Below are 11,197 nucleotides of genomic sequence, written 5' to 3'. Positions count from 1 at the left end.
AATTCATAACTAATCCTAAACCTGGAGATCACGCTCAGGAGAAAGGTTTGCTCCTGCCTATACCGAGGACCCTTGCTCCCTTTCCAGTCTTTGCTGCCTTATCCTCTCCCGGCCTCAGGAACCCTCCTCAAATGGCTCATGGACCTTGCAGAGCCAAGGAGACTGCCCGAGCCACCTCCTAGACCCTTTCTCTTTTCGCAAGAGATTTAATGGTTGAAGAACGCTATGATGTTATCTATTCACTACGACTGTGGAGAGATGCTCCTGCCTTGCCTCATTCAAAGACTTTGTGGAGGGATGTAGAACGAAGTTCAGGGAATGGAGAGAGGGGTGTAGCTGCTGGGAGGAGGTGGCCGGTCCACTCAGGAGCCCAGCCCCGGAGGCCAAGGGGAGACGCTGGGCCCTCATGGTCAGCAGCCTCCGGCACAGATGCGCTGGCAACATCTGCCTGCAGACTGGCATTGCCCCACACAAACTTGTGCGCCCTGGTCCCTGCAGGAACCCTGCCAGTGCACAGCTGCAGTCCTGCCAGGCTCCAGGCTTCCACTCTGCTCCCTGATGGGTCATCGTGGGCTGCTGGGGAGCCTCTGGCCTGGCTTCTGGGCCCCCCAAGTTACCCTGGAGCCCCTGTGTACCCTGGGGACTCCCTGACTGAGCCCAGCAGTGGGCCCTGGGATCCTCTGAAGGCAGGGGGAGCGCCTAATGGAAGGTGGTACACAGAAGGAACCCCGGATCTCCACAGCAGAGGCCTTTGAGTAGGTGGGCCCCTGGTCAGGCCACTGCAGCCGGGCATTGCTCCAGTCCAGCGTTTCTGCTCTGAGGCCTGGAGGGGCCCTGACTTCTCCAGGCCTCCCGGGAAACATGAATCCGGAGGACATTATCAACTCTGGAGAAAAGGGCAAAGCTGCAGCACTTCAGAATCAGGGAGCCTGGAGCAGCTTTTTGCTTTTATGACACCACCTCTGTGTAGGAATAGAACCAGCAAAAATAAAATCCTTTTCTGTATTTGGCCCCCTCTTTGAGCTCCTCCCTCTTTGGTCTTGCCCCTTTTCCTTACCCCCATTCCCTCCCCCCAATCCCTTGCTGCAGTGGGCATGGCTGTCTCCATGGGTTCCAGGGAAGCAAGTTGTCCAAGCTTGGAGCAGGATGTTCTCAGACACACGGGGTGTTCTCGGCATCCTTTGCATATTTATAAAGAAGGTGAGGCCATTTCCACTTGGTATTGTATAACAAGGACCCTTGTGAACATATTATCCAGGGAGGGATGAAAAAGAGAGAGAGAGATGGAGAGAGAATCTGATCTCCTTTCTGTGGAACATCCTAATGACCCCAAGGACATAACTTTGAAATAGACAAACCTTGTCTACTTCTTGGACACCATTTAGTCAGCTTTAATGGGTTCAATTTTCTTTCTTTTTTTTTTAAATTTTTATTTATTTATTTGACAGACAGAGATCACAAGTAGGCAGAGAGGCAGGCAGAGAGAGAGGAGGAAGCAAGCTCCCTGCTGAGCAGAGAGCCGGATGTGGGGCTTGATCATGACCTGAGCCAAAGGCAGAGGCTTTAACCCACTGAGCCACCCAGGCACCCCTGGGTTCAATTTTCTATATAATTTCCCCAAACGTCTCACACCAATGAAATTCTAGTTTCTATTTTAGAAAAGGTATATTTGGTCCACAGAAATACATTCCCGGCAGAGATGGAAGACCACATGCGCCAACAACCAAATTTTGTTTACCGTCATGAAGGTGGATCTTAGAATTTATGCTTTATGATTATGGACTAGAAAACCAGTGGGCCAAACACGGATGACAAGCTACCATTCCTGCAGACAGGCCTCACTTGCTGTGTGTGGCCAACTGTCGGGCCTTCCAGGAAACTTTCTGTTGGCATCGAACGCGCGCTGAGCCTCAGTAGGAGGAATCTTTGAGCATACGGTGTGATGTAGAGAGGACATTGAAAAACTCTCGGGTGAGTGTCCCTCAGGCAGGACAGCCAACAGCCTGCAAATTTGAGTTTTATTTTGTTTCATTCAAACTTCCCAGGATGTTATAAATAATGTTTTTTCCTCGTGCTTTCATTTTGTGCAAGCACGGAGATTTTTGTCCTCCAGTATTTTTCCCAACTGCTAATAAATATACATAGTCATCAGCAATAAAGGGCAATGTGTAATCTGTCCCTGAACCAACTCACCTGTAGTGGCTTCTCCATTGTCATTCTGAGCCTGTTGCCAGGCGCTCACAGGGAGGAATATTCAGTGTTCTGACAGCTGGGTCTTTTACTAATCCTCTCCTGCACCACACTTGAGGCTCAGAATCTGAGAAATGATCTTTCCCAATTCTTCCAAGTTTTCTCAGGGACTGTCCTTCCCACAGTCAGCCTGTCTACGCCCTTCAGACAGGCTGCCCTTTCAGGGCAGATTTCTGAAATCCCTTTGATGGACAAACGTTCAATTTCAGGTGGGGCCTCAGGGAAAAAAGTAGCAAAACACACCACAAAAGGAAATGTACACTTGTGATATTGAGCACAGCACTAAAAAGGAGAGTTTCAAAGAGAGGAAAACAACTTGAAATATTAACTGGTGAGCATCATAATTGTTCTTCAAAGAGCTGAGTGACACATAACGGAAAACATTGTAATGACCTGTTATTAAATCTAATACCTCAAATAGATGGTGTTCCATTTTTCCCCCCAAAAGCAGATTGCTCACCTGATTGAAAAATCATTTTTGAGCCTTTACCCCAAACCCAGTTGTTTAACTTCTGTTGTGATCTGGTTTGTTTCCCTTACTTTGCCAATCTGACCATTTAATCGTTTCTACCTTTTTCTAGTTGATACTCAAGGACCCAAAACTACCCACCTTATTTATGTGAGGAGTTACTGTTACCCCAAGCCCCAAATTGTCAGGACTTCTGAAGGATCTTCTAAGTTCAAGCAGTGTCTCTACATCTCCTGGTCAAAAGGGTAGATTCTTGTGGACACTTAGGTAGATTTCCCTGAAAATCTCGACAACCTTCATCCTAACCCCACCTTCCAGTGCATTTCCAAGGGTTCCTGACAAGCCTTCTGCTCCAGTCAACTGTTTCAGAGGGACACCCTTGAAGGGGCAGAGGGTAGAGCCTAGAGGTTCAGGCTCTAACACCCATGATCCTAGTGAGGGTGGTGGAATTTTTTTTTTCTTAAATAAAAAAACACGCATTTTAAGAAATAATTTCAGATCTTTATGGAAGCCGCATGGTGCAGAAATAAATCCATCTTACTTTGACTTTGAAAATATTTTTATTTGAATAGTAAATAGTTATACAGTTGAAACAGTTCTATTGAAGCTTTCTATAAATAGCTAACAATTAAGAAAATAATGTATGTAGAAAAGAGATTGCATTTAAAAGTAAGAGCTGTCGGTTGTATGAGGGCTCCAGGGTCCCTCCAAGCAGAATAAAATGGTAGGTTGTCTGTAATTCGCTCAGATAGGTATAAAAGTTAAAACTTTTAACAGATCCCTTTAGAAAAAGGCTCTCTTCTAAAATGCACAGTGAAATGTCAAGAGTGGCAAGGGGGGGGAAGCGTACCAAAAGAAAAAAAAAAAGATCTGCAATCAAATAATATCATAATCTTCATAATTAATATAAATAAATAAAGAATAAATAACAATTACTCATAAATCAACATATACATTTAGAGAGAACTCATATAGTCCTACCTCAACAAAGATGATCAAACCAAAGAGTCTTATGTGAAGTATTGAGGCAGTTTCTACAGCATTTTCTGAATATTCCCTTCCCTCCCCCCAAAAACAATCCCAAACAGACAACAGTTCAAGGCATTTGTGGCTATACTAAAGAAAACTCTTTTTTAAGCAATTTGATTTGTTCACATACAAAAAGGTAAAGCCAGACTCCAGCAGTTCACAAGCCATAATAAAGCTAATCGTGTGGGAAGTTCAATTTACAGCCTGTGAAATATAAAGGCATTTATTCCTCAAGATTCACCCAAAACAACCCGTACGCTACATACATAGAGAGCAGAGATTGGTAGGCGAGAGCAAACCGCATTTCTAGACCATGAACACAGCGAATACTAGCAAGAAAAACAGCTCTCCGCTCCAAGGGGGAAGCTTCCAACCACGAGACAAACGCGTACAGCTTTTCCCTCTTGTACAGAAAAGAGATGGGCTCCTGTTGCGCCAAGTGGGGAAAGGGGACACAACGCAAAAGGGGTGGGGGTGGGGTCCAAAAGGAGTCACAACGAGAGGACCGGGGTTACCGTCACGCCACACCGAGAGAAGCGGAGACAACACTTTCACCGGGGGTGGGTGCCCCCGGCGCGGACGCGGGTTCAGGGCGCGCAGGGCGCGCTCTCCTCGTGGGTCTCCAAGAGAAGGCACAGTTCCGGGGCGGGGAGTGGGGGCCGGGGTGGAGGGCGCGCTCTAGCAGGCCGGACGCACGGGGACCTGCAGGAGGATCACCTGTCTGTTCTCGGACGGGTGGCACTTGTTGATGTGCCGCGTGAGACCGGGCGAGCTGTAGAAGGTGGCCGGGCAGTACTTGCAAGGGAACACCTGGGCGGCGTGCAGCAGGCGCAGGTGGCGCTCCTGGGCTCCCTTGCTGGGGAACGTCTCCCCGCACACCGGGCACAGGTGGCACTCGGCCGACGCGCTCAAGCCCAGCACGCCGGCCGCCTCGCCGTCGCCGGCCGCCTCCTGGGGAGCCTTTTCGTCAGGCCCAGGGTACAAGGCCAGTAGGTCCTCAGCCGGAGGCGCAGGCGGCGCGCTCTTGGCCTGCAGCGCCTGGTGGTGTGCCAGCAGGTGCTTGCGCAGATAGGCCTGGCGGCGGAACTTCTTAGCGCAGTGGTGGCACTCGTAGAGCCCGTCCTCGGAGCCCGACTCGGACACGCCGCCGGGGCTCGGCGTGTCGCGGTCGCTGCCGCCGCCTGTCGCCTCCCGCGCCTCAGCCCTGGCCGCGGCTTCAGGCTCGGACGCGCGGGCGGCAGCGGGCGCAGGCCGCGGTTTGTGCCAGCGGCGGTGCGAGGCCAGGTTGGCGGGGCAGCTGAAGACCTTGGCGCACTCGGGGCAGCGGTACTCCACGCGCACAATGCGCGAGCACTTGTGCTGCGCCAGCGCGAACGGGTCGGCGTACTCCTCCTTGCAGAGCTGACAGATGAACTCGCCCAGCGGCCGCGCCGCGCCCCCCGCCCGGCCCCGCGGCGCCTCCACTGGGCCCTCCTTGATCTTGAGCCCCAGCACAGGCGACGTGGTCACCTCGTCCTCGAAGTGCAGCTTGCGGATGGCTTTGGGCTTCTTGGCGCCCGGGGCCTTGGCTACCTTGGCGGGAGGCTCGGCGGCGGTGGCGGTGGGAGGCGCGGGCCGCTTCCCCGGGGGCCGCAGGGAGGCTGCGGGGGGCAACGGGGGACCAGGACCTGGGCCGCGGGCCGCCTCGGCGCCCGCGGAGAACGCCGTGCCCATCTTGAGCTCGGCGGGCGCAAAGAGCAGCGGGTCGCCACCGCAGGTGCCGCCGCCGCCCGTGCCGTTCGCGCCGGCGCCGGCGCCGGCGCCGCCTCCGAGCAGAGCGGCGGGCGTGGGGAAGGACTCTGCGGAGACCGGTGACCCGAGGTTGAAGCTGCGCTCGAAGTACTTGTGCTTCTCGTGCTCGCGGCTCACCGGCCGCGTGGGGCTGTAGAGCGGCGCTGGGTGCGCGGCCTCGGGGTTGCCGAAGTGCGCGGCCCGCGGGCCCGGCGGGGGCGGCGGCGGGCCTGGCGCGCAGGCGAGCGCGGCAGCGAGCGCCGCATGGGCGCGCTCGGCGGGCGGCAGCAGCGGTCCCGGCCCAGCGTTCGGCGCTGGGGGCGAGGCGCGGGCGCCCCCGCAGCCAGGCGAGAGCAGCAGCGCGCGGTCGCCGTCCTCGCCGCCGCGGACCCGGTAGGACACGGGCGTGGACTTCTTGCTGCGCTTCACCAGGAAGCCGCGGGGCATGTTGGCGCGGCGCGAGGGCAAGGCACTGGCTCGGTCCCACCTCCGCGCTCGGCCCTGGCGGCCCTCAGTGCTCCCGGCCCATGGCCCGGACGCGGCGGCTGCGGGACTCGCGTGGCACTGGCGGCGGCTCGGCCCAGCTCTGCGCCCTGCACGCGCGTCCCTGTCCCCGGGCCCGGGAGCCGCTCCCTTTTAACTGGGGGAGGGGGCCATTGTTCTCGCCTCCCGCTTCCCCCGGAGCCAATCAGCGCGCCCGCAGCTCCTCCGCCTGGTCGGGTGGGAGGGCGACGGGGCGGCAAAAAGGAGGCCGGGACTCGGGGGTCGCCCGGTAGGTGCGGCAGATGTACCTGAGGGCGCAGGGCCCCCGCGCGCGCCCCGCTGCCGCCCCGCCCGACGCCGCCGCCCCGCCCGGCCCAGGCACACGCCCGGCCCCGCCTCCCTTCACGGTCTGCTGCTCCTCTATGGGGAGGCGCACGTGCCTGGGCTTTGTGTCTCTCCTCCGGGGGGCGCGGAGCCGCCAAATGGGCCCGTCCATCAGCACGACAATGCACGCCCCCCTCCCGCGCGGGGATTACCCGCGGGTCGCGAGCAAAATAGCAACAAAGGAGAAGAATGGCCCCAAATATGTCAGGAGGGTTCAATCCGCGAGCCGGAGCGGAGGGGGAAGTTGTGCGCGCTGATTGGGTAGGGGCGGCGGTGGGCAGCAGCAGGCGCCAGGGAGATCTGAGTGCGGCTGCTGGGGCGGGAGAGGGGTCGGGGGAGGCGCCGGGGGAGGCGCAGGGACTCCGCCTGGTGCTTGGGAAATAATCAAAGCTCGAAAATAGCGGCAAAGCCCGGACGGCCGAGAGCCTCGGCCGGGTGGGCCACGGGACTGAGGACTTAAGCGAAAATGGGACCCTGGGCTTCCAAACTTGGGTAGAGGATTTGGCCTTCAGGCTGCAGCCAGGGACGATGTTTGCGTCCACGGCCTTCGTGCGCCCGTGTGCGTCTGGAAGATTTCATCTGTAGTTTTAGGAACAGTTGGCACCGCACTTCTTTAATCGCCAGCAGACGCAGCCCTGGGGCGGGGCGCGGTGACGGTGGTGGTGGTGGTGGTGGTAAATTAGGCTGGGTTCCAAAAGGAACTTGAATTTCTGAACTTTTTTTTTTTTTTTTTTTTTAAGTTCTCAGAGGCTCAAGGATTGGCACCTAGGCCACTGCGAGCCTCCGTGAGGCGCGGGGCTGGGTTGATTCGGGAGGAGTTGGCCAAAGGCCGAAACGCGCCGTCGGCCGCGTGCGCTCCACTGAAGTTGGTTTCCGCTCTCCTTGCGCCGCCTCATGCATTTTCATTCGGAGCGGGCATTTTGTCTGCCGGCTGACATCAGATGCTAAATCAAGGGCTCCAATCAAGGCGCAGCGGAATAAAGGGGCCGCCTGTCTGGGCGCGGGGCCCCCCCGGAGCCGTGCCCCCTTCACCTTTGTGAAGGAAATTAACCTCCCGCTATTGAGCGCCGGTCGCGGCCAATCTGGACGCAAAAGAGACGCGTGCTGCCGGCCGGGGGGAGGTGGGGGCAATCTGTCCTTAGAGGCCGGCTTCGGCCTCGGAGAGGACAAGCTGCCTCCCCCCCTTGCCACCAGGAAAAGACAACAACGAAGATCCACACACTCACAATCCCCTACCCACCACCTCGGCAGCCCCGTTTGGACCCAGATCGGGCACTTTGCCTTCGTCCTCTTTCCAGCCCAGCCCCATGGAACACAAAAGGCAGAGTCTCCGGGGTACCTGGGCAGAACCCCAAGAGTGCAGAGTGGGCCTGATCACCCATCACTAGAGAACAAATAGCAAAGCCGCAGAAAATGTTATTATGTTGTGTCACTCACTTTATTGAGAAAGAAGGAAACGGACAATTTTTTTCTGGAAAACTCTGTGCACCTATATAGATTATGCTGAGTTTTGTTATGTTTCATGCCACTGAAGGTATTTAATTGTTTTTGGATTTTCCCTCTAAAAATACCCTGGTGGGGAAATTAAGCAGATTTTTTCCCCCCAGAATCCATGGGTAATAAGTTGTAATGGGGAAATTTGTTAGGCTTATTTAATCAAAGGGTTAATCAAGTTGGTTAATAAAAAGGAAAGATGTTTGATTTTACGTTTGTGATCTTTTTTAAAAACTCAGACTAAAAAGAGTAGAATACATATAATGGAATATATTTTGAAAGCTCTCACCCTCGTTTTAAAAATGCTAACTGCGGTGAATGCTAGTCCTCAAGAAAAGTTAGAAATTCTAAAATGAGTTTATCTGAAAGTTATAAATGTTTTCATCTAAAAGAAACTGATGTTATTTACTTGCTCTTTTGGGCGCTGATTAATACTGCTGATGAAATTAGAAGTAGGAGAGGGATTCCGGGACAGCTTTGGCCAATTTTATTTTCTAATCACGAATCCCATCTGGATTGTGGAATAATAGGGCGGGGGCTCTGCCCGCTGTCCCCAACTGACTGCGGGGTATTTGGTTTTGCATGTGTAACACTGCTTTCATTCAACAGATAACAGTGAGTTAGTCACCTTGTGAATCCTTTAAAAATAACAACACCCATAATTGTAAAGAGGGCTGGGGGGGGCGGCAAAAGAACCAAACCAAAGCAAAATCCTTCCTGAATGCAGCGAATTCAAACGGGTTCTGAATTAAGCCTAGAGGATCTATTGAACACTATTGAGATACTGAGATTCAATGGATCTTTTGCTTAGTTTGTGGTTTTTAGTCTTGCCAGGGAGAGTGAAATCTGCTTTCAGATGAGAATGGCCAAAATAAATGGAAACTTGAAAGGTGCTAGTATTAGAAACTAATTTCAAGTCTCAGAACTGGGGAAGAATTAGGCTGAGAGCGCACGCACACACCAGCAACCTCCAAGTAGCACCTGGTCGTTAAGTTTCGGTTGTCTTCTGAGTGATCTCATTTCTCAAAATCTGCGCGCCTGCAATCCCCCCCCACTACAGGGCCATCGGGTTGAAACATTTGTCTTCTGGGAAGAGCAAAGCACCACCACGCTGCGCCCCGGCGGCCGGCCTTTAACGCACTGCGATTCCAAGTGGGCGCCGCGTGGAGTTGGATCGGGGAAACACTGAGCCGTGCTTTGCCTCGCTCCAGAGGATCTTCACCAGAGTGGACGAGCAAAGGGATCCAAGGCAGGTCCCCAAGTGTCCTTCCCAGTCCACAGGCGACTCCTCCCCTTCCTGTGGGGTCGGTCCTGAGCTGCGCTTTGGAAACACTCGGCAGCCTCAGTGCTTCTCATCCTTGCAGACCCCGCTGCGGCTTCTTCCTTTGACAGCCGAAGGGCTGGAGGCCGCGGGCGCTCTATTTTTTTTTTTTTTTCTTTCCCCCGGTACTGGTGTCCCAGACAGCCGTCGGGGAGAGCGCCGGGGTTCACTGTGAACCCCAGCTCAAGAGTCTAGCTCCGGGGAGTTTCCCGAAAGCGCGAAGCTTGGAAATAAGCCCCCAAAGCCGGGGATTTCGGCCTAGGAATTGCCCGGTGGGGTGTCGCGCTGTCCAGGCGGTCACTGAGCTCCTGAGAGGCGGAAACGGGAGGGTCCGCAATCCTACCGCGCTGCGCGTTTAGCGACATGCCCAGGGGCGACGGGGTTGACAGCGGTTCCCCGCCAACACCCCTACTCCCATTCTGCAGTGGACCCTCTCTCCGGGACTCACAGAAACCGCACCCCAGGCCCTCCCTGCCCACCTGCCGCGACCCGGCCTGAACGGCGCGTTACTGCCCCCGAACCCGCAGTCAGGTCCCGGAGGGACCCGCTCCCTAGTGCGCGGGGCGAGCGCGGGGCCCGAGCCCTGAGAGGCTTTGTGTTTGCAGGAATGAGGGGTTGTTGTGTCAGTCCCAGGGGCACGCGAGAGACACGCGCAGCCCGCCTGCCGCCCCGCCCGGCCCGGTCCGGCCTCCAGGCACCTTCCGGGCACCCGCCCGCGGGCCGCTGTCTTTGTTCGGCACATTAGCATAAAGCTGCCATGGATCTCTCGTTTAAATAATTCCACACAAAAGGAGAGTGCATGAAAGAGAGCGAACAAGGGAGAATCCGCGAGGCTGCGCCTTCCGCAGGGCGCGGGGAGGGACCGCGCTCAAGTATTTCCCTCCCCTCGAGTTTCGAGTGCCCCCGGCAATCTGCTGCGCACCCATTATTCGGCCTGGGGCCGACGGGGTGGCTGGCTGCCCCTTTTATCCTCCCGAGTGTGCCGTCGGGGCCACTGCACGCTCTGTGAAGTGCCCTCGGGGCTGTTTGTTTTTGCCTTGGGTGGGACCCTGGGAGCGGGGCCAGAGGCTCCCGGACCCCGCAATGGAAAGGGTGGTGTTGGCGAAGCCAGAAAATGTGGAAAAGCCATAAGCAGAGAATTATGCCAATTAGAGCTGGAATGTCACAGAACGGACCGGGATGACACTGAACGTGGGGCGCACGAGGGAACTGCTTGCACCTGTGAAGCGGCGGCCGCACTGCACGCGCGCCGCCGTCTCAGAAAACGCAGCAACACCACCCGCAACAGAAACTGACCGGAAAGGGCACGCGACTCCGACCTTCCTCGTCGCCCTCCCCAGGCGGGACCAAAAGGTGCCCAGGCCCCTGCGGGCCAGAAGGGGCGCAAACGTCGCCTTGGCCTCAGTATCCCTTTTCTTGTGGCTGCTTTGGGGTTTGGGTGTAAGTGTTCATTCCCTGCACCCACCATCCCTCTCCTACCAAACCCTCCCCCCCCGCGACTCCTATCTCTGGCCTCCCTCCTCCTCTAACCCCACTCCCTTCCCTCTTATCCCCCCTGCCCTTCTTCTCCTACTCCCCTTGCCTCTTTCTCCACCCCTCCCTCCACCCCCCCACCCGTCTCCAGCCTTCCACTTCCAGTCTAGCCACCCTCAACTTTCTCTTCCCTAGACTCTCCCCCTTTTCTCTCTCCGGTTCTACCCTTGCGGCTCGCTCTCCCCACCCCCACCACCCATCCTTCCCCCTAGCTCTCTCTCCTCTCCCCTCCCGTCGGCCCGACCGTCCCTTTCCTCCCCGACTCTTCTCTCCCCTTCTCTTTTCCCTTCCCCCCTCCCTCTTCCCCCACCCTCTCCCCCTCTGGCTCTCCTCCTCCCCGTAGGCCAACGTGTGTTATTTTATTTGTCTAGAGAGAGCCTATTTGTTCAGTGATGTGTGGCCTCCTGGCCGCCGGCTTTAATGGGGAATGCGGAGGCTTGGTTTCTGTGAGCATTAGCATACAG

The 11,197-nt window shown here is 55.9% G+C and overlaps 1 protein-coding gene across 1 annotated transcript; it reads right to left on the bottom strand.

The window, feature by feature from the left end:
* Nucleotides 1-4,426: 4,426 nt before the first annotated feature.
* Nucleotides 4,427-5,965, bottom strand: INSM1 (INSM transcriptional repressor 1). The gene has a single exon (XM_044262400.1). It carries the CDS (start codon nt 5,963-5,965, stop codon nt 4,427-4,429), a length of 1,539 nt encoding a protein of 512 aa, XP_044118335.1.
* Between the last annotated feature and the right edge of the window lie 5,232 nt (nt 5,966-11,197).

Source organism: Neovison vison, chromosome 8, assembly GCF_020171115.1.
Source record: "Neovison vison isolate M4711 chromosome 8, ASM_NN_V1, whole genome shotgun sequence".
Lineage (NCBI taxonomy): Eukaryota > Metazoa > Chordata > Mammalia > Carnivora > Mustelidae > Neogale > Neogale vison.
Note: the sequence above shows the minus strand (reverse complement) of the source record. Positions and strands in the feature narration are given on the sequence as shown.

What these genes read in the sequence shown, in the direction of transcription:
- INSM1 (XM_044262400.1), bottom strand. Translation starts at nt 5,965, where the DNA reads ATGCCCCGCGGCTTCCTGGTGAAGCGCAGCAAGAAGTCCACGCCCGTG.